Here is a 27,531-nt window from a genome sequence, read left to right on the forward strand (position 1 = left end):
AAACGCTTGAATGCCGACATATGGTATACCACTAGGAACTTGCGTCTTGGATTTTGTGGTATTAAGTTTATCTGGTGAAAATATTCGCGTGTCAATATTTTCACGTGTTATTGTGTTCGCGTGTGGATAATTTCGCGGAGATTTAATGATCGCGAAATATGCGAAAATGTCCACGCCGCGAACAATTCCACTTTTATAGGCCATGAATCATGTAGAAAATGGAACTGTCGTCACAGTTAATTTATTTCAAAATTGTTTTTATTGTGTATTTGATTCCGGTGTAAAGGATCTTAATTGATCCTGTACTTGTAATTAACTTATTTCTATATTCTAGGTTTTAAGGACTAGCATCTTCCTTTTTCTTGTATGTAAGATATAAAACAACCGTGTCTTGTCAACTGTTGGACAGGTCGGCTGGTCCCGGGCAGCTGAACACTGCATCCCACTTGTCAGGCCACCGTCTATGAGCGCAAAGTCGGAAGACATCCTCCATCGGTAGTTTTTAGTCTGATAAGACTATGATATTGCGTTGAGAAAACCATTAGGGAAAGGGTACTAAAATGAAATCACTAAAATTCGATTTTCAGCTCACGATTTAAAGGTTGTTATCAAAATTTCCAGCGACATTTGAGAATGTGTTCTGTATGTAATTCAATTGACGTCGTGGATGAATTTCATTTTATTCTAAAATGCCCATGCTATTCTGATATGCGTAAGATATATTTGAAAAGGTACTACTAAAAACAAGTATGTTTAAATTGATACAGTTATCTAACGGACAAAATACCAACGAATTAGAAACATTGGCCAAATGTGTCAAAGCGGCAAATGTCAAAAGAACTTAGTTATGCTCTCCGAGTATATTGTCTCTGGCACGTATTTGTTATTTTATGTTGTCAATGTTATGTAAATTTGTATATTGTGTGTGTGTATGATACTGATGAGTCGGAAGACTCAAAGTCAATAAAGAACTTGAACTTGAACCTAGATAGAATGATGTTCAAAATATGTTTATTTTCCTCTACCCTGAAAGAAAGGGGCGGTCAAGAAAAAATAATCTATGCAAACGTTTCTTGTCCAGTTCAGCTAAATCAGGCCTACTAGGCAATGTTACAAATCTGGCGGACAAGATTTTCGAGCTGCCAATGGGACCTGTTCTAGTGACGTCACGACTTCAGGCGATCGATCCCTTGGTTTGGTTTATTTTGTTTAACGTCCAGGTTTGGAGGTGGCGGAAAGCCGGAGTACCCGGAGAAAAACCACCGGCCTACGGTCAGTACCTGGCAACTGCCCCACGTAGGTTTCGAACTCGCAACCCAGAGGCGGGGGGCTAGTGTTAAAGTGTCGGGACACCTCAACCACTCGGCCAGCAAAAAAATATAGTTCGTGGACATCAACACAAAATCGTTTTTTTTTTTAAATTTTGATCAATATATTCCATCGTACGGATATTCACCTTTTATAAATCATAACTATACAATTTTTGCAAGTTTCGTTTTTTTTACTCCGCAAATTTTCGCGACGTCAAATACATTTGATATTATGACGTCAGACAAAACCACGTCATTTAGAACATAGTTCTTCATATCACTACACCAATTGGAGTTATGTGAGTAATTCACGCATTTCTAAGATATCTCGGTTTCCATTTCTGGGGATAGTTGCGTCCTCAGCAAAATGTCCAAAACGTTCGGATAAATGAAACTAGGAGGATATCCATGATACCATAAACAGTAGAAAGATCGGTCTGTTTTTTCAGATGTTGCATACAATGGTAAAAACATTTCTACAAATGAGAAAATAAGAGAAAAGAATCCCATCTTTATGACGTCATCTAATGATGTAATCGTATTGATCCTTGTGACGTCATTGTTTGTTCTCACCTATGTGGTTTATACGAAATATTACATGTGATCTTATGGATGTTCATATTCTGTTCAACATAATAAAATCCTGTTTTCACTAACTTCGCATTTCCGGACTGGCAAAGTCCGGGATAAGCAAAGTTCGCCTGCATTCCTGAGCAATTACTTTACCACTAGAATCCTTCACATATATTGTCAGAATGCGCATGCGTGTATTCTTTGTCATCGTTGTCGACACCAATCAAAAACGTCGTTACATACACTGTAGGTGACATGGCACATATACAATTATCATTATACCTGTACATTACGTGACATTTATCTTCAGTTTTAGATATCACACGACGATTGTCTTCAACATCAATTCACTTGTCACACAAACTTCATTCACAAGTTTACGACACTATCAACATTGTCATGGAGAATCACGGTTTTCACTTTTGTTCATGAGTTCCGTCGATTCATTTGATTCCTCTATATTTAGCAGTATAACACTAGAGTTGTTCAGAGTGATGTGATCCTTTGCTTGCTGTCCGAGACTACCCGAGACATCACTCTTTGACGAGGTTGTAGAGGTTGTGGACAGGCGGCCGCCCTTACCATTAACTTCCGGTTTCGGATCACTCCCGTGACGCTTCATGGGCGACTTAGAGCTGAAGAAAGCGAGTGTTGAATGAGGTTTGGACGAATGTTGATTGTTGTTTTCCCCAACTGGAACATAATAATAAACAAACAATGTTACTGGTTTTTATTTGTCTATTTGAACATTTAACAATGTTCTTGAGATTGAAATATATATATATGTATGTGTTAAAATGACATAAATTGCAAGTTGCACTTATTTCTTTATTTCTTTTCACAAAGCATTCACAGTGCCATGAATACCAACTTGTTATGATGCCTGTTTCATGTTTTATAATTTCAAAATGATTTATCTATGAATGCACTTTATTTGAATATTTTGTATCTCAAGCTTTAATCCTTCAACAAACTAACTGCATAGATTATCAGCCATGCTTGTTTAACATGACTGTCTATCCGTCATTACACGCATGACGTCAGAGTGACGATGACGTAAATGATGAGATTGCATGTCCTAAATGTATGCGACGAAACGTAAACTAATCAGGATTTTCGAGTAATTTAGAGAAGGCTGTAAGGATATACACGTATTTTATTGTAAAAAGACTCAAATGCTAAAAATAATAATTGTTTACACAAAAACTCAAAACAACAAAAGAAAGCCGTCGTATATTACCAAGGCATTGTTGTAGCTTCCATTCCGGAATTCCCGCTTCCGTACACAACTTCCGGACGCCTTCCATACCCACCTGTGGTGCCAAGGAGACGTATCATTCACATTGGTTAACAAACAAAAATAGTTCATGTTTTGTAAAATAAAGGTCGTTTTGCAAAAACGCATGGTATCGACATTTCTTTAACTACCAACCTAATTTTCATGCCGACACTCTCAATACTGTTGGAGACTCGTCACCTTTGGCCTCAAGGTTAGGCATACTGATTAGCTTTTAATTCTTTAAGTTCTTACTAACTCAAAAACGCAATCTTACTATATTTAAGACATCAGTTTGTTTTAAAAGGAATAGTTCTTTAATGTAATTTAAGCTAATTTTTTGGGGGAATTCGAAAATTTACATTTCAAACATTTAGCCATGACGATTTACTGTGATAACAAATATATCGAAAGACATTTACCATTATTAGAACGATGAAAATTAGGTATTTAACTCAAATTAACTAATTAACAGAATAAAAATGGACCCGAGTTACTGTTGACGTATGTTAGAGTGGGTACTAAACGGGGCTGTATTGAAAGGAGAGTGACGAAATAGGAATGCCGGTATTAAATGATTGAATGGTTTCAGCAGGAAAATCTTGGGACTCTGCAATGTCCCATTCTCAGGGAAAAACAATCCCTCGTTTATTCAGAAAAATAAACATGAAATTCGACTTCATTCGCAGATTCTCTGAGGTGTAGTGCTTTAATTTCTTTCCCGAACCTACAGATGGCGCAATAGGGATCAACACTGAACCTGCAGAGGTCATTAGGGGTCATGTCCGAAACTAAAGAGGCGAAACAGGTATCATAACCGAAGCTGAATATGGGTAACAGGTATTTCTCCAAACCTACAGAGGGCGCGACCGATTCCAAGAGCTGACGGATACGCTACAGAGATTCCCCGAACGTGCAGCGGGCGCAATTGAGATTTTTTCAAACGAAGCACGTGGTGCAATAGTGAATCTCCGAACTTGTAGAGGGTTCATAGAAACTCCAAAAACTCGCGAAGGACCGCCTAGGAGAGACGCCCAATCACACAGGGGTAATAGCAGGGACCTTGTTGGCCCGAGTTTCCTCTGGCCCTGACACCATGTCTGGTGGCCAGATGAAACTTGGGCCAGGACCTTGTCTGAGCATTTAATGTTGTCATGTTTAATTGGAAATGTACACGCCTGTCATTCAATTTGTTTTCTCGTCTTACACTTCATAAAATCACGATATATACAAAAGTACACAGAACTGGTTTGTCAGCCTTTGATAAAATTTTAAATGTGTCCCTAAACACATTTGTTGCTGACCGCGGTCAGCGCCTGTTAGGTGTTATGTGTCCGCCTAAGGTCCAATGGTCATTTTGATACTGGCACGAGATCGGGTGTATAGATACGGTCACAGGTCGTCACTTTCAGATAAAAGGGACAGGTCTTTCATCTAGATAATCATTCCAGTACCGCCAGGCATAATTATAGACACATAGGCCGGTTGATAAATTCTCCTTTAGATCGAGATCCTGAGTTCAGAACGAATGCACTTGAATATTTGATATCGGTCTAAATTGAACTTGTGAACATGTTTACCGAGAAAACCGTATTACCACTCGCGTTCATCACACTCATATGAAGTTAAATTGACATCCACTTGCCGATTAAAAACAATAACTACATGATATATGCAAATATTATTCATATTTTGGATTGTATGAAAGACAGATTATTATATAAAACCTTTTTCAATACAAGTTTAAAGTTAGATACAGTAGCCCAAAATCTGCAACCTAGCGCTGTTCTGCCCTCTAGGAATTTATGGGGATGCTATAGGACTTAGTTTTTATGCCTTGAAAGTGACGTGGGAAACTAGAAATGGTTGGGAAGAAATGTCAAAATCTGGATATAGTTGATGAACCAGCCCCGATCATTCAATAGAATTCTTATTTGGATTTCAAATAAAAACTTCGAGTACATGTATATTACTAGTATTGTGTATATGCCTTTGTGGACATACTTCGACGAGCATTTGATGATTTCTCGCTCCATTTAAAGGGAAGTTTCAGAAAAAAATGTATTGTTTTCTAAAGTAATGTGTGCATCTCCGATCACTCATATATAACATAGTAAAACAAATAACGAAGGAAGACAACTTTTTGACTCGTGCCCTGACCGGGCCTCGAACTCACGATCTACGTCACCCAATCGCCTAGCCAGAAATACCCACAGCTTATTTTTTTTCCCAGATAAAAATCTTTTCGTGAAACATACATTTCGTTTTTGTCATTATTTGTTTATTATGTTTTCATCGCTACATTATTCGTTCTATTATATTGACAGAGGCGTTAAACAATTAACATATTGTGATAATGATGTTTCTCATTTTTTATCGTAATGAGTCGCGCTGTGACCCTAGAAACTGTTACTCCCGGCCATAAACAAACAAATATAAACATTGTCAACTTCGCTTGACCGCTTACCTGGAGGGCCTTCAACTCGTTTTTCGTCGACTTCAGAGAGGCGCTTATCTTTTTCTTTTGGGAGTATAATAACTTTAACCGGAAGTGGCCGTGATCCATTACGGCTACAATAAGACCTTCGGGGAGAAAACAAACAAATATGAAAACTTCAAAAGAGTGGAGGAATAAAATAGATATTTATTGTTTGGACTGGTTGAATAGTTGTTTTAGTCCATCTACCTTGTCATCTTTGTCAATAACAACAACAAAAAAGTTGAATTTCGCGAGATCTTTATAATTTAAGATACAATGTGTCGATTTAAATTGCTACGTCATACTGGACCCCTAAGGATAACCCCGGCCAACCAATCTTCATGTTTTTGTCAACTAACGCCTTTCAATTGCGAAGGAACTTATGCACGAGTCTTAACGTCGAGATATTTCTTTTTCAAGCAACAGACATGATGAGGCATATTCCTTTGACCAGTACGGACATTTCAGTTACTGCCATTTCCCTTAGCTTCCTTACACGTCAAAGTAAATTATTTGTCATAGAGTTATCTCCCGTGTGGGTTACACGAGATGCAGTTTCCTTAAGGAGATATGCTACTGTTAGAATTAAGGGCGTATGCTACCTAGTGTTAGACATATGTTTTCAATATATACCAGAATATACATATGCATATTATGGTAATTGTACCTCACAATCTATACCAATATTTTGTGTTATAAGGAAAATGCTTCCGCACACAATTACATATATGTTGAAAGTTGACTTAATGCTATATGCTACATTTACCAGATACATACACGACCTTCTCTAAACTATGACCATGAGAAGTAAAAATCAAGTTATACATTACAAAAATCGTCACATTTACGATCACAACCTCACGTACTGTTGACAACTCGGATGACACGCCACGGGACCAAAAACGCCAGAATGAAGACATATTTCTGGATTGGGAACATGGTCAGTCCTTTGATGAACACCAGATCCAACGTAATTGAGACAACCACAATAATGCTGTCAAAAACCTGAAAGATTAAACGAAAATAAAGTTTATCGTGTTAGTGATTCCGGACCAAGAGAATCGAATCTCCGTTAATCCGAAGTATCGGATATGTTTTAAAGAAACCGTGCTGCATGGTCATCATGAATCATAAAATACGTGCATTTTAATTGATATATTTTCTATGGGCTTCTGTAGAACAAATTTCACTTGGCACGGTATTTACTTTAATAAAATATCCTATTTTAGATACACAAACTGTAGTATATCCTTTTCCATGTACATAATTCGGTCAAAATTGCGTCAAAACTATGTGGATTAAATTTTGTTTAAATTTTCACTTTTACTTTTGTTTCGACAGAATTACCTCCCTTATTTGGTTATGCGTCAGAATGGTACTAATAATTTAACATGACGTCATTTTAATTATGATGTATGACTGTTACAAATGAAGTATTAAAAACTGGGCGTGACAAAACAAATCTAATCCAGCGTTGGAGTAGATTTATATGCGACATATACATGAATACGATATCCGGGTTATAGTTCAGATTAGCGTGATCGATGTCTGGTTATTTACGAAGTTTGAGGTAAGATATCAGGAATGATATATCTATACAGATTATTCCATTCTGGGGAAAGTTAAAAGGGATAGTATAAGAATGTTTAAAAGAGCTTTTTTCTTTGTGTTTCGCCCACCGCTGATAGGACCCCTGACGAACGTTTTTATAGTGATGTCACACGGAAACGCTATACGTGTACCTATAGATTTTACAGTGACTTAAGGCTATTGGGTCCTTACCGCAAACTTACAGTTTAAAATCAGTGAGAGACTAGTAAGTATTAATTATCTACCTTGATGACCCTTTAATGATATATGGAGGATAAGTCATATATATGAAACTTTTTAAATACAAATCGTATTAGATATTTATAGGGTCCTTAGAAAGGATACTTTTTTCATTCGCTTTAAAAATATTATATTTTGGCTTTGTTTGATTTTTTTTTTCAATAGCCATAAGTCGACCACAATAATGAATTTCCCACGATACTCGAAGGTGTTTCGATCACTTTCGCTGAAATATCGAGGATGTTTCACAGAGGTCATCTCTATTTTTCTTTCAAAAATAGACAGGTAATGTTTTAGAAAACAATAGAAAGTCAACTACATATTGTTTTATATAAGCTTTCATAAAGGCCTCTTACATAAACTCGAAAATTATGGTATCTCTGGACCTCTTCTTCGTTGGGTGGCTAGTTATCTTTCAAAAAGAAAACAAACTGTATTTATCAATGATTCACTTTCCTCTCTTAAGCCTATAAATGCTGGTGTTCCCCAAGGGTCAGTTCCTGGTCCACTTTTCTTTCTACCAGACATAAATGATATCTCCTGCAATCTTTCATCTCTATCTAGGCTCTTCGCTGACGATACATCTCTATCCTACTCGTCATATGACTTCAACCTTATTGAGACGGAGGCTAAAAGCGACTTACTAAAACTTGAAATTTGGTCCAATGGCTAATGTCCTTTAATCCTAATAAAACCGAGGCCCTCGTAATATCAACTAGACAACTTCCCTTTGCTCCGTCCTTTACATTCGACAATACCCCGATTAAAATAACAAACCACCATAAACACCTTGGAGTCATTCTCTCCGATGGTTGTAAGTGGAACATACATGTAGAATCTATAGTAAATAAAGTAACTAAATATATAGCCACCCTCCGTAAATTAAAACTTATTTTAAACAGGAACACATTAGAAAAAATGTACCTTACCTATATACGACCATTACTTGAATATGCATGTGAAGTATGGGACAACTGTGGTACAACAAATTCATTGTCATTAGAAAAGATAAATATAGAGGCCGCAAGAATAGTCACAGGGCTGCCCATATTCACAAAACAGAGTTCTTATATCTAGAAACCGGTTGGTTACCCCTTTCGAAGAGAGGAGATGCTCGAAAACTCTCCTTATTCTATTCCATAGTCAATAATCTGGCACCTAGTTTTCTTATCGACCTACTACCAATGTGTATTGGCAACATAGCTCCTTATAATTTACGAAATGCAGATTTATTTAGGGAACAACGCTTTCGTCTTCAACTATCAAAAAACTCTTTCTTTCGTTCTACTTCAAAACTGTGGAATGACTTAAACAACACTATCAGAAACTCGCCTACTTTGAGTTCCTTCAAATCTAATCTAAAAAAATCAAAAATGACAGTAAATATTATATATGACAAGCATTTCATCAGCTATGGTCCTCGAAAACTAAATATTCTACACAACAGAATAAGAAATCGAGCAAGTGCACTGAGCTATGATCTTTTTAGAGCCAATCTCGTTGATTCACCTGCTTGTCAATGTGGACATCCCTGTGAAGATTCCCATCATTTTTTCCTTAACTGTCCCCTGTACAATAACTTAAGAGGAACTCTTATTGCTGATTTAACCTGGTACGGTCCTGTTAATGTAAATGTACTTTGCAATGGTGACACGAATATTTCCTCAGCTGACAATATAAAAATCGCCAAAGCTGTGCAAAACTTCTTGAGAAAGTCGGGAAGATTCGAGTAATTATCACTTCCTAACCACCCCCCCCCCCCCCCCCCCCACCCCACCCATCTCTCTCTCTCTCTCTCTCTCTCTCTCTCTCTCTCTCTCTCTCTCTCTCTCTCTCTCTCTCTCCTCTTCCTCTTTTTTCATGCCACTTTCCTATAATTAAAAAACAACTTAATCCAAAAATCTCCATATTTTTTTCTACTCTCTTCTTTATCACATTTTTGAATTGAATATTCTTGTATATACCATCATGTGACTATGTTATTGTTTATTATTTTGTTAATTTTTACGGGAGAAGTCGTTTATAAGTTGGTAAAACTTGCTGACTAATCCCTTTGTCATTTTTGTATGTCAATAAAATATGTTTAAACTAAAATAAGCTGTCATTTTCACCTGTGATTTTTACCTGTCATTTTCACCTGTCATTTTTACAGGATATTTACCTGCACATTTCCAAACTGATGTAAATAAGACTTTGGTCTAAATTGGCCATTTATAGCTCTTTTCCGTAGTAACATCTTCAAAACAATAAACATATTTCCTTCTATTTAACAAAGGAGGGCTGTGTGGGTGGTAAGAATCATGTATATCTGTATGAAAAATTGGGGAAATTAAAGGATTTTACTGAAATATTGTTTTTATACCCAATATTAACAGTCAGAGGTACCTCGGTATGGACATATCTATTTTGATGCCCCACGTTAATCTATTTGCTAGTTTCCACTACCTTAAATAGTAATACCTTGTCATCAACATTTATTATATATGTATAATAGTATTCAGAAGTACAACTGAAGGATACTCACCTCGACTTTCCTCTCCAATATTCGCCTGCCTTCACAAAATACTTTAATCCCTGTCTGCAAGAAAATATTGGCAAAACCTTTATTATGTTATAACTACCTTTTTCATTCACAGTAATTCATATGCGCGATGCAATGGAAAATCCGTCAAAAGTATGGTGGCATATTTCTGCTATCGACACATTTAAGTCGTAAGGCGGCAACTCGATGGCATAAATATGCCACCTTACAAATTAGATCACATACATGTATAATTTCGCTTTTTCCAAAAATAATATCTAAACATGGTTTGACCTCTAAATATTATTTATCATATTCGACTTAAGGATGCATGCTTGCTTTTGTTACACGAACCTCCTTTTATTGAAGATTTCCAGAATATCGAGAGATATTATAACAATTCTTGTCTAAATGGTACATTTTTTTTATGACAAAATGAAATATTTCTAAATTTCATCACGTATATATGTCATATTCAACATCATTCATTAAAAGCTCACATTTACCTCAAAAACTAAAATAGCCAGGATCGTAATGCTTGCTTTGTGCAGGCCATGCGCAATCTCTTCCTCTAAACTGTGCGCGTGGAGATCCACGTGACCATGACCGTGCGGGTAAGTGTCATTTCCGAGGTCATTAGTAGTGGTCTGTATTGCGTATCCTTGCGCATGCTTGATTGGTTTAAATGAAGTATTTCCTAAATTAGCAATATCTTTCAGACTATGTGCATGTTTTTCAAAATCGTTTGAATTTTGCGTATTTTGTGGCTCGCTAATTTGTTCTTTATTTGTGTATGTTAAATCCCTCTTCTTGTGATGGCGTATTGCGGCGTAGGAATTGTCACCAACCGATTTACTTCTCCAGGATATATTGGCTAGAAGTAGTTCGCTGTACAACCCGTCGATATCCTGTACGGGAGGAACATCCGGGTACTTCTCCTCAATGGTGTTCAGAAAGTGTTGTGATTGTCTGTCGGCCGTGTCCAGTAGATCTGAAATGATTTCAGATAGAGGCTAAATAACAACAATTAGACGTGTTTGACCACTCGTCACATCTCGGCCGATTCCGTACCTACATCTAAGGGTACCGGAATCGGCCGAGGTTAGCCGAATGCGGGTTTGACATCGGGAATATTGGGAAACGTCCAATTATTTCAAGCTACAATTTAATGGTCAGATGGATGAATGGGCGAGGACCATTTATAACTGGCAATAACTTGTCCCCGATCCAATTGCCTATTTATCTGATAATAAAATATGTTAAAACTAAAATTAAATTAATTTAGGTGTCAGCAAAACACCAGAAAATCGTTTAGTTGACGACAAAACATCAATTTAAACAACTGAAAGTAAATTATTAACCTTGTTGGAATGGTAGTGACACACTTAGGCCATTTCAGTATTACTACACCAAGCAATGGATGACCTACCTAAGGCCAAGTAAAAGCCAAATACTTTGTACCTTGAATGATATTTCGTTGTTTTCTTGTTTTGTGTTTTGTGTTGTTGTTGTTTGTTTGTTTGTTTGTTTTTTGTTGTTGTTTAAAAAAAATATAAATCAATGTTCTGTGTGTGATATTGGTGTAGCGAAAACATGTATGTAATGAAAACTGACACGTATTTTATAGTTATTCTGACTATGAATAACAACACTGTGAGAAAATATTGATAAAATAAATTTACATAGAACCCATTGGAATGTGTAAGGACCTGTGTTTCTGATGATTAAACGTCCTGAAAGCTATTACGTAATAGAAATGAAACACGCACATTTCTTAACAACAACAACAACAACAACAACAACAAATAAATAAAATAAATAAATAAAAACACAATGCGACGGTCTTCTGTATTTTAAGAAGAACAATGACCCTCCTTTAAACAAATCGCTTTCCCCATTGGTTGTCTTTTCAGAACATGTGAGTTTATAGTGAGCATGCCTTTCGGAGCGTCTCGTGGCCATTTTGTGTACTTTTCCACATTTGTATCACATGCGTTTTACATGTTATTTAGATTTCTCGGGATTTCCATAAATAAGACAATAAATAAGATGTGTCTGTTTGCAATGAAAACCTAATACATTTTCTTCTGAAAAAAAAAAAGTTAGCAAGACAATTTCTGTTTACTTGATTGTATCATAATAAGTTTAACTTATGGCTAAAATTTGATATAAACTACACATATTGCTTTAACAAGAAACGAAACTATAAATAGCTAAAATATGTAAACAAAAAAAAAAAAAAAAACAAACATTAATGCTTGTCCTTGACTTACCAGTGTTAATATTTACGATTAAAACCTATCTCGAGTAGCAGTACGCACAGGGGCGTGAGAATCCTACGTGGATACCTGCTTGCTTATTGCCAATGAATTGATGTCTATACCAGGAGGGGCCCAAGTCTAGACACTATACGAATCGTATAATTAAACTACTGGGTTAAAATTAGCTAGAGTTTATTCCATAAGTCTAATAATTTCCTTACGTACATTCTTTAGAGTCCAAATCATAACCTTGCGCTCAAATCGCATGTCCCTGTACTAGTAAGTATGCTTCTCTTCCTAAATTTCATTAAGGTATCCGATGACGTTGCCATGGTTACAGACAGATAATGACGTACATTCATTGTTCAGAATTTAAGTGTTTAACATTTTTTAGCAGTATATACATATAAATTTCGTAGGCCGGACCATTAGTGTAGCTTTCATTTCAGCTGATGTACATTTCTTTTGTCAAAAATGTCAATCAAAGAGGGCGCACTCCTGACGGCATATCAGATGCATGTCAATTACATCGTGCACGTCACGGCTCTGTGAAAAATTTCCTCCATTTAATCTTAATTAATTATTGTATGATTGTAAATTAGTTAACGTTATTCATAATTGATAATTAAACGAACATCCTGAAATATCGTTTTTCTGCGATTCAAAATAACAATACTTTCATAAAACAAAATGTGTATATATAAAATGTCAACAAGACTAGATAAAAAAAAATACAATGAAAATTTATTAATTCTATGAATGACTTTAGTACACTTACACTAACACCAATGACGCACCTGTGTTTTGAACGGCAGTATTAGTCATCATTGCGGCGTATGGAATATTGAATTTCTCTCGCCAGGCCCGAAATCACACAATTAACATGCATGAAATGCGACATTTCCTGTGACTTTCACGTGATCAAGATTTTTTATTTCTTTTTTTTTTTTTGGAATGATATTTTAGTAACAACTGGGTAAAAATGTCTTAATTATAAATATTTACTGGCTTTTAAGAGAGCAAATTCACTGGGTAACAGGTCGAGAATTTAATAAAAATATGTAACACTTTGATGATTAATGAAAACATCATCTCAAACTTATTAAAAATAGGACCAACTGAATCCCGCCTGTCACACTCATTTTTGTTTTTCGTAATTTTATTGTGTGGAAATGCATCTTAGAAATTGATATCAAGTCTAATATCTAAGGATTAAATTTGATCATCACTTTGCCAATCGTTGTATATAGACCGAATGCCGAAATGTACTCTGAATAAACCACAGCGATCATATAATGATGACAAAGCGTAATGCATTATTACTTATTATACTTATACACAGACATAAATGTGGACTTGGAATTTGTACAAAGTCCATGTGCATTGATACTATGTCTTCTCGAGAGCAACCTGAAACAGTTTCTGTTTTAAGCAATAGAGGAAGAAATCGTTTAAGGTTAATTAATTGATTAATAATGCGTAATTGGCTACATATAAATTTTAAAAAAATGTAATAGGTTCACTTGAAAAAAAAAGTAGGAAATTCATATCTTTTAAACGTCTTGAAAGATTCATGAAAGTGAAATTTTTTTCACAAATGACCCAAATTTTTATTTGGACCGTGGGTTACCAAGTCCTTGTGAGATGTTCATACTTTATAAGTCTGATGGAGTTGCCTCCCTTCCACTACGTTAGATAATTTGTCAAGAATATGTAAGTGCCTTTATACTTGGAGAATGAGAAAGTGGTACAACTCTAGCGAGCTTTCAGCATCTAAATATACTTCATGTCTAACAAGTTCTTAAACATCTACATATCTTCCAGGTAAAGAAATGTGTATCTCATTCAGAAGATTAGGACTTTATTCTCTCAATTTTAATCTATTACATGATGCGCTGTTATTTGTGAAGAGAGTTTCTGTGTGTGGCGCGCGGTATATGGTCTACTGTACATGTGTCAGATAGTTATCATCATACTAATTGATATACTGATTATTTCTGTAATAATTGTTACTAATGAACACGTGTACAGTACTTATATTCCCTATGCTATAAACAGAAAATCATTTTATTTATACAATAAATGTATATATAAACACTACTGCATATGAACAGTCAATACATACATAATACGATATATATACAATGTATATTTTCTAAATTTTATCATAAAGGTAAATTTTGAATTTTTTCATCATCATTGTCTTTTCTCTAAAAATTGCGTTCATATATATACTTCAACATTTCTCTTTTATGGGGGAAAACGGACAATAAGTTTCTTAATGTTTGTCTGATCGCATTTGTATATTTACAAAATAAAATAAGTTTAAATTCACTCAGATTGTTAAGCCTGCATTTAAAAGCAATAATCAAAGATAATTTAAGTTGAGCTACGCCATCCTATTATTGCCTCGAGATAAACACGACTACTTAGGGAGTGTATTGTATAAACAAGATTATTAGCGTGTTAAACTTAATGGAATATTCATTAACAAAGAGATGTGTTTTTTTGTGATTTTCCATAAATAGCTACAAGCTCATACATAAAATGTCAAAAAGGCATGAAACTTGGTGTGAATGAACTTTGGGTCACATCTAGAATATTTTGATAAAATTAAAAATCTACTCCGGTTTTTTTTTTTTTTTTCAAAGAAAATGCTGTATTAAAAATACTTTGAACATTAATTTGCGATTGAATAAGCCATAAAGATGTATACACCTTTCTTGCACTAATTTGGCATTAAGCTATTCGTCAGGCATACTTGCCAACTTATCATCTAGGCTTTAAGCCCTAATTTTAGACATAAATTTTCAGTAAAACTACATTTTTGTTAATTTTTGTCAAAATTCTAAAAAGTCACTTTAGTTTAAACATTATTTTATTCAACAAGACACAATAACATTACATTTACAGAAAATTGCAAATGGGATGGGAAAACAAGCTTAAAGCTTGTATTAATTCCTTTCCCAATCACACAGAAAAGCAAATACATCTTCGGAACTAGGACACCTTAATTTTGATAACTAAGAACAAAATAACATTTTACATAGTTTTATAAATATACATGTGGTGAATAGAATTGACAGACATGATTTATGACGCCATTATATTGTTAGACTATAGATAAATGAGTTACCTTTTAGTACGAAGTACAAATGTAACATTTTACATAATTTTGTGAAAGTACATGTGTTGAATAGAATTGATCATAGATGATTCATGACACCATTATATTGTATGACAGTGGATATATAAATTTACCCTACAGTACGAAGTACAAATATGTATACGATACCTTACAAAACATAAATATTAACTAAAGCGTTTACTTAGATGAATAAATTTTTGTACTGCTAAAAATATTTCCTCGTTTTTCTGCTTTGTATAAACAGCATTACCCCATAAAAGTGTTTTTTCAGTAAGAATAATATCTAACTGTAATAAAGTATTTTGTCTGATCGTGGTGTATTTTTCACATGAGAGCAAATAATGATGAGTACTCTCAACTGATCCACAGGTACATAATGGACTATCTTCCAGATTTCTAATGTACAAATGTTGATTTAGATTACTACATTTTAGTCTTAAACGTGTATGTAAAATTTGAAGATGTCTACTTCCAATGTTAAAGTATTTAGGAATGATTACTTTGTCTTTTTGTAAAAAAAACTTTAATTATATTGGCCGAGGGATTTTCGCGAATATCTAAAGATAACAGATTCCATAAATGTACTGACGAGGATAAAAAAGAGTCTTTATAATACTGAGTTCTACAATTAATTGAAAGTAAATTATTTGAATTTCTGGTATTATGTCTGTGACTTTCTGACACTCGGCATGGGATTAATTCAGAAAGACATGATGGAGTTTTTTTATGATACATTTTGTGAAACTGTAAAATTTTATGATTTTCCCGTCTTTTAGATAGCTTTTCCCACCCAACATCTTCATATAATAAACTTACACTTGATAATTTTGTAGCACCCGTAACTATTCTCTCAGCTTCTATCTGTATGTTTTCTAAGTTTTGACTTAAATAATTTGGTAAATTATCCCAGACAAAATCAGAATACTCCAATATAGGTCTTATAAAAGAGAGATAAATTGTTTCAAGAGAATTTCTATCGAGGATGTTTTTTAAATTTCTAAATACAGCCAGTCTTGGTGAAACTTTCTTCAATATATAATCAATATGGTTAAAAGTCACTTAGAAAGAGAAACACTGTTTAAAAGTTCAGGCAAAATGGAGGTCTTTGTCTATGTACTTTTATTCTTGAAATGTTGAATGCACACAATCTCCCCTCCCCATGGAAATTTAATGGTGTATAAAACGCTCATAAAATTCTATCTCACAAGGAAAATACTTCCAATTGAAAGTCAGACCTACAGCTTGTAAGAGTTATCTCCCGTGATCACTGACAAATATCGGATGATTTCGTGAAATCAAAATACTCCCAAAAATAAATTCTTACTTGCAGGTTAACCTTATAAAATAAATTCATGATTCTCCTTGTAAAAATGAATATTTACAGAGAATTTTGGCCTTTTTCATCCTCTGAATTAATCTCTTTTCACAAATTTTTTTTCCAGATATCGAGAAAAATAGCGTGGAAAGTTCTATAGTATATTTTTGCTACTAAGTAAATGGTAGTGCTCATTATTTCCTTAGCCTGTCGTTTCCCCTTAAAACAATTTGCGAATGCTTAGCTTCAATCTGATAGTGTAACGGTATGCCCTGTATCGTAAAGGACGTGACCCGGAATCATGTAAATCCAAGTAGATTTTTTTTCTAGAAGAGAAGCATTATTAGGTGGATTTTGGTAGACGTTTTTTTTTTTTTTCTTCTTCTTTCTTTCTGTCTTTTTTTTTGACACAGAGCTACTTTCTGGTCCCATTAACACGCTCTATCACAAGTTCAGGTATATAAAAACACAAATATTTCAATCATTTGAATAACTTGGTAACTTTTGCTCTCTAGAAAGATGGAAACTGTTCTAGTCAGATATTGGTGGGATCTCCATTTCTACTCCAAAGTTCTTCTGGTCAGGGAAAGAAATTTCTTTCTTATTATAGGCAGTAATAGGCACGAACACTAGCCCATACTAAACAGGTTTGATTTGAACGTATTTTTTTTTTAGACACAATTGGATTGGGCACAAGTTTTTTCAACAATTTATAAAAGTAATATATATTACAAAGAATGTGATAGCGACACAGTATACCTATAATGATTATAAAAAAGAACAGCAAAGAGGAATGAAAGGAAGAAAGACAGATCTAGAGATGTAAGAGTAAGATGAATGTTGCTACATTAGGATATACTACAAATTAGAGTTCACAAACGATCTACACAATATTCCTTAAAAACACTCAATTAAAAATAATTAAAAATTAATGCATGGCACATTCTAGCTACACATCCAATACACGTCACTTATCCATTGTCCACAAAAACATTCTCCTTAAATCCTTCATCGGGTCACTCCTGAACTTTATAGGGTTCTTATTCATTAGCCCGAGTTTCCTCTGGCCCTGACACCATGTCTGGTGTAGGCAGACATGGTGTCAGGGCCAGAGGAAACTCGGGCGACTTATTCATAAACTGTAAATGATGTACGTAATATTTGAACCAAGTGTATGACAGATCTATATAACACACTAACGTTGTCTGTTATTGTAGAGCGTGCGAGACAGGAAGTAAAAATGTTGTTTTATATGATGTAACCTTTATTTCTTTTTGAGTGAAGTGCAATTTGACAATAATTTAACATGTTAAAACATGATGAAAAAATCATCATTAATTTCCATACTTCTTACTTTTGGTATCTTTTTTATTATATGAGAGAAAAGACCAATGAATTAGTGTCTATGTAGGACAGAGAAATCTCCAAAATCGAAGGAGAACTATTGTAATTTTTGGTAAAGCCAAACTGTCGGATGGATTTTTCAGTCATAGTCGCCCATGTCATATATTTCATTTTTACTGATGAATTAAGGGACTGTTTCACAACCAGTATGGAATAACTCGCAATCACTCACTCACTCACTCTCTCTCCACCCAGCCACCCACCCAGCCATCCACCCAGCCACCCATGGATGAGATTTTACTTACCGACGATGAAGTGAACATCGAGTATGAGTTCCCCCAGAACGAGGATACAATCCAGGACGTTGAGTCCGACGATGACCAGCAGCACGTGTTTACTGTGTAAGAATTTCTGTCCTTTATGGCGAACTCTGTCGTAAAGGAAATATTCATTAGAAAAAATCTCTGGGAAAATGAACATTGTTGATTTAGGTTGACTGTTTAGTGACATTTTATTATCGCATTTTCGCGTTTTCAATCGCGAAAAAGCGAAATCAGCCGCCATATTTGATGGTACATGCTTAGAGTACTTAAACAAAATAAACGGAAGGCTGTGTGATCTGAGGGTAAGGATGAGGAGGTGGCGATTATGGGTTTTGGAGGGAACAAGGTGCAATACCGCAAAGGGGGGGGGGGGGGGGGGGGGGGGGGGGGAGACCCCTTTTGACCTTTACCATATTTTCCTATTTCCACGTGATCGTTACCGGATCAGACCCCTGAGTCCTAAGCATCAATTACCGTATTTGACCCTGTCGTTTGCATGGTTTACAATATTTGAATTCTGAACTTTACAACAAATATGACTCAAGACTTACGGTGCATGCAACAATGACAAGATTTTGAACTCTGTTCTATGCGAAATGTGACATATTTGACCCCTGACCTATGACCTCATTTATTATATATGATTCTGGCATTTGAAAGGTTCACAACATTTTAACTCGATTCTATGTGGCCTCCGACAGATTTTACCATTGGTTTATTTTTTCTTCATCAATTATAAGATTTGACCACGCCATTTGCAAAGTTATCAGTATGCCCTCTCTGTTCTATGTGACCTTGCAGGGCGGATATGACCCCTGACCTAAGACCTTTACCTGGCTAATGGCTTAACTGATTTCGATGCTGCTTCTTCCTGTATGAGCTCTTTCTCCAGTTGATCTTCAATATTATGCAGCACTTCCTCAGTGGCATGTGTACGGGCGAGGGCCAGTGACCCTTGGGCCAACGTCTGATGAGGAGTAGAATAGATTTGAATAAATTGGAACATTGTATAGTAAGCTACAGTCAAACCTGACCATCTAAAAGCCACCTCTTTTTAAAGGCCACCTGTCTATTAAGGCCAATACATGTGTATTGGCTTCCAATGTAACAATTCTATATATGAACAGATACATTTCTGCTATATACAGTGGTCGTTATAGACAGGTTTGCTTGTTTTTATTTATTTATTTATTTATTTTTTTTTTTTTTTAAACTTCACTTTTAACAATTCTAAAGCTTTGTCTTAAACAAACACTTTATGCAGGGATGCTGGTCTGTACCGGAGATAAAGCTGTTCTCACTATGTAAAACCGAATACCTGTCTATATCGACATTTACCTATGAAGAAGCGGGAAAGAATACATATCTCACTGTAGATCCATGTCAGGTAACCCCAGTTTCCTCTGGCCCTTACACCGTTTCATGGCCGGCTGAGATAGTCCTATGATTTAAGACTTCGAAGGATCATATCGTGATTTTTTACGTTTATTATCGGATAATTTACATTTTTGTTATTTGTCGAAACCTCGTATAACCAGGTTCGATAAATAACAAAAGTGTAAATATCCGATAATATAGGTAAAAAATCACGATATAAACCTTCGAAATCTGATATTATAGGACGAGGCCAGAGGAAACTCGGGCTACATGTCAGAGTGCTCTCTTGTCAGGGGACATTATAAAACCCTGGAATAAGGTCTGTTGTACATGCGCAACCCACTGCTTGTTGGTTTCATTTGGCGATTAAGAGACGGCCCTTTTGAGAATCGAGTTTGTTTTTTGTGCAGGTGTCGTCTGAGGGACATAGAAAATACCAAAACTGGTCTGCAACCCCTATTGCAACCTTTTAGATATCAATCTTCCATTTTTTTGTTAACTCTTTCCTGTCTTCCTTCCTTTCCCAATCGTTCTTCCTTTCTCTGCATTTTCCCCTCTCTTTGAGGTGTTTCTTTGACTTGCCCGTCCTCATATTAACGTTACCGTTGCGAGGATGTCAAACTTCCCATTTTTTGTACAAATGAGAACTTCGGCTTACAGAGGTTTCGACGATGATGAAAACACTTACCTGAAGGCCGCTCTGATTCCTCCGTTTCCCAGTCATATTAAACAATCAACCTGGGAATACAATAGAACAATGATGTCACTAAATCTAACGAATATAAAACAATTCGGAATTTCCCTAAAATTTAGCCTTAACACTCAATATATATACAACTTATATAGCAGCCAAATTCTGTGACACACTGTACGCTCCCACCGTCCGAGCGGAAATGTTTCCGAGATCTGATCAATTATTTACCTGATTACAGGTACACACATGTAATATAAATCAATTAACGTGTTGACAAGACTGGCTCTGATCGCACGTGCTGACCAGACAGGTAAACGACCTTTACAGCCATCCCTAGTCCAAACAAACCCTCATGTCTTACGAAAGCCGTCCCGGTCGGTGGCGATCCCTTTGACCAACGATACAAGTCCATTTTAAAAGAATTATTGCGCGAGGGGATGTTCCCAAGTCTGTAATTCCCAGAAATCTGTTTTTGTGTATACAGTCATATCAAATATTCTTGTTAACTTAAAATATTGATGATTTCATGCCTCCTGTGTAAATAAACTTCTTTGACCCATTTAAGAGTGCGATGTTAAAAAATCGTTAAAATCTGTTTTTCTTTCATATAAAAAAAAATCCCACTTAGCTTCTGTAATATTCTCAAATATATAGATAAGATGGAGGAATGCTACTTATAAGATCCACCTCTACAATCCAAGGGTTTTATTCTCAATATTGTAACCTTTGGGATTTGAAGATGCCATGAGGATTCGTAACCAGATTTTTTAAGTTTACAGCTTGTTAGTTCGTTGTTGAAGATATTCTCTGACATTTTGTATTCCAAATGTATAGAAATGTTGCATGAATCATTTGAGCCTATATTGTTACACCACTGTACGTTGACATTCCATAGTAAAAAAATGTACATGTTTATGCAAAATAGTACACACGATATCAAATCTGAAAAAAGAACATAAGAAAAAGAAATAAATAATCGTTAAACAACTTTTTTTCTAGTACTTACATGTCAGCTGTTTCAAGGAAATAGAACAAGCGGTGTGACCTCGTTAAGTTGAAATCTTATTATTATTAATATTTTTATATGTTTGATAATCTAATATACATCGCTGGAATGAATTTACAATTTTATAGATATTTTCCTCGTAGTATGACTGATTACTTGTGATACTTCTTATTATATTAGCGGCAATGAGGTCGACCAGTCTCGGTCTTCAAAACAGCGCTAAATCGAGTTGTTACATAATCTACGGAACTTTTATTTTCACATAAATGAGTTGGATGACGATATGTCAAAATGCAATTATCAAAGATGAATTGTTTAATCTAAATTTATTGACGTAATAGATCTGTTAAAATACAGTAATATTCTAAATTAAGCTGAATTTTGAGGAAATATCAACATATTGATTTGAACCTAAGGACCCACAAGTTATAGGTCGGGCGTAACCTCGGTATACAGACATGAACTTTGACCTCAATATTTACAAACGTGAACTTTGACCTTAATGTCTACAAACATGAACTTTGACTCCCATAAAAAGCTGAACATCTATGCTGTTATGTAACGTCAACCTATATACATACTATATATATAGGTGTCTTGACACTTGTTTTTTATTCCTTTTTGTATCATTATGTATATACAGTCAAACTTCGATGTTTCGAAGTTCAAGGGACTAACAGAAAAACTTCGATACAGCGGGACTTCGAATTATTCATGGTTGACAATAGATCGATATTTTCTTGATAATGACCATATCTGTTAACGTTACATGTCCTCAGTTAGCTGCGATAACGTAGCTCTAGACGACGGACGGACAATTTCTGACAGCCGGAGAGCAGTGTAGGCAGGGTATGAATATTCGTTCTAGTCCTCAGTGTCTTCGTGTTGATCGTCGCCTGTCAGGCTCACATCGAAAAGTTTAGTTAATTTATACCACAAACACAACAAAATAAACATTCTTTTCATTAATTATACATAAGCATTTTATTAATTAAACAAAATATGTATCGGTTACAAAACACTCCTATATCGCGTTTAACAGATAAAACAAAAGAAGTACAATGCACACTTACGTAAGTCGTTAGGCTTTTCTGCTAAAGACACGTGCGTTTACGTTATGTGCATATAAAATACGGAATGCCGATCGGTTGGAGAATGCATGATTGAATGACAAATAATCGATTTACTTGGATATTTATGTATAAGTTTGAAACGTGACACTTTGAATATGAGTGAAGCCATCGCTAATTGTTTGTGTTTAAAATTGGTCCGGTTGTTTTACAGTTCCGTAAAATTTACTCACCGACCGCTGATTTCAATGGCGGCGGAGATTATCAGAGACGACTACCGAAATGTTTAACCGGAGTGATTAAATGTCATGGCTTCTAAATACACTTTTTATCTATCAATTTGGTCTGATTATTAATAAACCCCATGACCGGGAGTGGCAACACACGCTATCGTTATCCCTATTGTCAGTCAGGGCATTTGGGGGAGAGGTGTGAAATCTTGCCGCAGGGGTCACGACAAACACCTGTCCAGTGGTCAGTACAGGTAAATTTTTTGTTCGAATCATGAGATGTCAATTACCTATAATATCATAGCTAACGGGTCATGAAAAAAGTTCGATACATCGAAAACTTCGATTTATAAAAATTCGAATCATACATAGTTTCGTTAGTAGTGTTATATAGTGAGAAAATTCGGGACCAAGCAAAAAGTTCGATACAGCGAGAAATTCGAATCAACGAAGTTCGAATCATCGAGGTTTGACTGTATGTTGTATAGGTGTCATCCTGGTTCTCCCAAAAACTTATGTAAACAATGTTAACTTGCTACCTGTACAGGTAAATCAACGTTCCGGTTACATGTACAAGTAAATTGACAAATAAAACACAGTTTAAACTAAAGAGCTGAACTCCAATGATCAACATCTACAACATTGAACCGTGGACTCCATACCCACAAACACGAACTTTGACCTCCAATATCTACAAACATTCATTTGGGCGTTAGCAACCAATTTTTTGGGATTTTTACAAACAGAAATTCACCAATGAATAGACCAATTATTCGGAACCGGTAATTTGAAGACATCACCCCTTCCCCATGTGAAGTACATTGCTGACTTCTAAATAAACGAGCATGAACATGTTAACACGTAAGCTGTCGTCACCATGACAACAACAATTTGTAATCTGCAGCAGAGTAACTTCAGTTGTAAACGACATTAACACATTTTCTTGACAGAAATCTGATGTCTGACACGAGACTCATTTCACGGCGTCCCGACAAGCGTTTTATTTATTAGTCTGAAAGGTCAAGGGTTTTTTGTGTGTAATATTTTAAAATGAAATATTTCCAAGAAAAGGAAGATTTTCTTTCTTTAAGATAAAAAATGAAATTTGTGTCACGAACTACTCGATATCTTCAGTATAACTGAGGTTAGAAATAAATAAATAAAAACATAATAAGAATTTATCAACAGCAGATTAATCGTAATGCAAATAAAATATCAATGTCTGTCAATCATAAATGCTGTACAGACGTTCCCACATAAAGCCCGGTTCCAAAACCATGTACGTCCTTAAATGACCCTTGCTGTTAAAAGGACGTTAAACAAAACAAACCTATAAACCAATTCCCACATAAACATATAATATTATAAAACAATAGATTGATATATCTATCATTCAATCACATTTATCATATTTTTTCAAAAGATTTTGACCAATTGTTAAAAAAATTAACATGGTTTATTCATTTATTGATCAAATTTTGTTTCTTTTTTTTTTCAAGACCATGGCATTAGACAAGCAAATGCAGATGTTTGATCCAAAAAAGTTCTTAACAAGATGGAAGCTACAAGTGAATATTTGAGAAACAACTAGTACGGGCCTTTGGATTCCAGTCAAACGCTTCCAAAACGTAAATCACCTCAGATGATGTTGTCATTGCTCATTCTCGACAAAAGATGGGACAACAGTGTGTCCAGTGATAATTTATGACTGATGTTCCGGAAAATTAAAAATGGTTTATACTGTATAAAGTAGAATGACAAGCGGTTTTTTATGACGAAAACAATATTAGCATTTGACTGTCACTATTAGTTATATGTGTGTGGCCTAATTAAGTCTGTCTTAATTAGTATTTATGATCTACGTCCAGCCGACCTTCCGTCTGAATAATCAATCTTACGCTTTTGTAAAAGCAAAAACAGGTCTCGATTCTCGGTTAAAAAATGTGATACCTAATAAGTTACGTGAAATCGAATTTCAAATTTGAATATGTTTCCTTCTACAGGGACATATACATTTGTTAAAGTGATTCATCATCATCAGATAGGATGACGATATATTTCATTTTATGCAAGTTTGACGCGTCCGATGCTCCTTGATATACCCTATGATCCGTGACAATGTACCCCGTGATTCGTGATACAAGCAATGATCTACCCCGTGATCCGCGGTAAACCCTCGTGATCCGTGATATACCCCCATTATCCGTGATATACTCCCATTATCCGTGATATACTCCAGTGATTCATCACCCGCTTCTCATTTTTAGGACGTGATATTACCGCTTTTCCCCCCTTTTTATTAACGAGATATGACCGATGTTAAAGATGAAATAAGACATTTATCCTTCACAAACACGACAGTCGAGTAAATAGAAAAGTGATATTAGCCAAAAGCCTGAACATATACTTTCATTGTTGTAGCAACAGACTAATTTACAAATGTATGTCAATAAAAACAAACAAACAACAATAATAGGAGAAGACAAATATTCAAAATAGTTTACAGATTACAAAATCAACCTCAAACTTACCTAGCATCAATCTTTCGGATTAAAGTATAAATAAATATATTTAAGACAATGCCAGTTAGAAATTGCAAAGTGATATATCAACAATTCATTTGCAAGTATAAATATTAGATGTGGGTTCACGTGACGAGGTCTACAAGTTTAGTTTAAACATGCATATTTTATTGACATATAATAATGACAAAGGGATTAGTCAGCAAGTTTTTCCAACTTATAGACGACTTCTCCCATAATAATAACAAAATAATTAACAATAACATAGTCACATGATGGCATATACAAATATTCAGAAATTCGATAAAGAAACGAAAATATAATGAGAGAGAGAGAGAGAGAGAGAGAGAGAGAGAGAGAGAGAGAGAGAGGTCTACAAGATGATCTAAAGCATTTAAACATCCACATGTTAGGTGGTGGGGATTGCAGTTTATTTTTTAAAATTTTGTTGATATTTCCAGTGACGACAATTTGTTACATAACGCGATAACATGGCCTGTATGATTGATGTAATTTTTGAGACGAAGTAATTTATTCCACATAACTTACCAGAGTGTTGAAATATACACCTGTAATACATTTCACTTGTGCTAAATTACCGTCGTTATACAACACACCAGTATGTCAGAATTTAAAATGTGGAACGTTAGCATATAAAACAACCAAATCCACAGGGAAAATGTCAACACAAAAGTACAATATTCTACATATGATTTACACCATGAACAGAAAACAGCATTTAAATGATCGCTTCTAAGACCGAAAGTTACAGAGAAAATATATAGCCGGAGCGCGATAAATAAATTTCAACGAATTATTTGTTTTGGAGGGTATATGCAGTATCTAACATTCAATATTGCATACAATATACAACAGTCCATTTTCTTAATCGATCATAATAAATATTCTTTATTATTATTTATTTATTTATTTATTTGTTTATTTATTTATTTTATTTATATATTTATTTTATTTATTTAATTTATATATTTATTTATTTGTTCATTTTTATTAACCAATAGCATTCCATCACTTGACAACCCTTCCATGTTAATGTTCTATACAAACGTGATGATCATCAACTTCCCTTTCCTCAGCAGCAACATTCCCCCTCCCTTGCCTTTTTCATGATTGATTCGCTTTTCCAGAGCATGTTAACGTAAATGGATGTAATAGCTACCAATTTTCACGACAATGAGTCAATGCAAACACAGCCATAGTTCGTTTTCTGCATAACAGACTTCCATCTACACTGCGCTGTTTAACACGGAGATTGTTTATCAGATATTCACAGATGTCTTCCCGGATATTTCCTACTGTTTAATCTTATCACGTACATACAAACAAACAAAACAAAACAAACAAACTAACTAACTAACTGTAAATAAAGGAATAAATACATTTCACCAGTTGTGTGGATTCGCTTAATTGTTTAAACAAAAAAATGAAACCCCCACACCTCATGCCCCTCTCGGTCTCTATATTCATTAACTGTATCTTTTTTTTTAATTTCCACATCTGCATTACCTAATCTTAGTCAGAGTTTGTAAAATCCCAATAATTAATGAATAAGAAATGCTTATAAAAATGTAACTATCTGGAAATCATAATAAAGAACCTCTTATGTTACGCTGTCAAAGAGACAAACGGCCACTTCTTAGTAAAAAGTCATGTTTCTAAAATAAAAATAAATGTAAACAAACGAAAATAAACAAACAACAAACACATGGAGTATTGGTATTTATCATGTAATCAATTCATTTTCACGTCAACGTTATATTTCAAAATAAAAAAGGTATAACTTATCTTTTATGAAATATTTTACAGACAGAACTTATAAGTGAAATATATTAAATTGTTATAATATCAAATCTTACCTTGTCTTTTCGCTCAGCGTTCTAAATATGACATGAGTTCTGCGTCAGTCGTTACACATGGGTGATCTCATTTACTTCACGTGGACATTTAGTTAAGTAACTTGTGACCTCAGGGTCTTCGTTCCTTGTTTGTTTCTTTCAGAATACATGTTCTCGGCCATACATGCATCTCAAGTCAAAGCCGTGGGACGTTTGATTTTTATGATCGTTCTCTTTTTAAAAGATGAAACAAATGAATGTTTGTAGTAGTAGCGGCTTAGTTTTATTACAGTGATACTCCAAGATAAAAAAAAAAACCTAGTTAATGTTGTTTTCCATCTGTATACATTTTTTTTCACGAAGTTTACATGAATAATACAATTGGCATGCATTTGA

The 27,531-nt window shown here is 34.9% G+C and overlaps 1 protein-coding gene and 1 long non-coding RNA gene across 3 annotated transcripts; one reads left to right on the forward strand and one right to left on the reverse strand.

Moving 5' to 3' along the window:
• Positions 1-1,293: 1,293 nt before the first annotated feature.
• On the reverse strand, positions 1,294-27,531 carry LOC117335940. Of its 2 annotated transcripts, XM_033896226.1 has the most exons (10): positions 27,157-27,531; positions 20,446-20,495; positions 19,214-19,347; positions 18,363-18,487; positions 10,496-10,980; positions 9,993-10,046; positions 6,505-6,643; positions 5,627-5,742; positions 3,124-3,196; positions 1,294-2,576 (listed from the first exon to the last, which is right to left on the reverse strand). In XM_033896226.1, the coding sequence occupies exons 2-10, from the start codon at positions 20,479-20,481 to the stop codon at positions 2,281-2,283; spliced, it is 1,458 nt and encodes a 485-aa protein (XP_033752117.1). In that variant the 5' UTR covers positions 20,482-20,495; positions 27,157-27,531; the 3' UTR covers positions 1,294-2,280. The 2 variants fall into 2 exon arrangements, with proteins under 2 accessions (XP_033752117.1, XP_033752116.1); XM_033896225.1 differs by lacking the exons at positions 20,446-20,495; positions 27,157-27,531 and having other exon boundaries at positions 19,214-19,540.
• Positions 18,347-24,502, forward strand: LOC117335941. The gene is made up of 2 exons (XR_004534516.1): positions 18,347-18,458; positions 24,257-24,502. It is a non-coding gene; the product is annotated as an uncharacterized LOC117335941 (long non-coding RNA).

Source organism: Pecten maximus, chromosome 10 (assembly GCF_902652985.1).
Source record: "Pecten maximus chromosome 10, xPecMax1.1, whole genome shotgun sequence".
NCBI lineage: Eukaryota > Metazoa > Mollusca > Bivalvia > Pectinida > Pectinidae > Pecten > Pecten maximus.

Coding starts and splice junctions, on each gene's coding strand:
- LOC117335940 (XM_033896225.1), bottom strand. CDS start 19,386: ATGTTCCAATTTATTCAAATCTATTCTACTCCTCATCAGACGTTGGCC. Junction 18,488..19,213: donor TCAGTTAAGCCATTAGCCAG/GTAAAGGTCTTA, acceptor CCTTTACGACAG/AGTTCGCCATAAAGGACAGA. Junction 3,197..5,626: donor ACGAGTTGAAGGCCCTCCAG/GTAAGCGGTCAA, acceptor TTGGCACCACAG/GTGGGTATGGAAGGCGTCCG.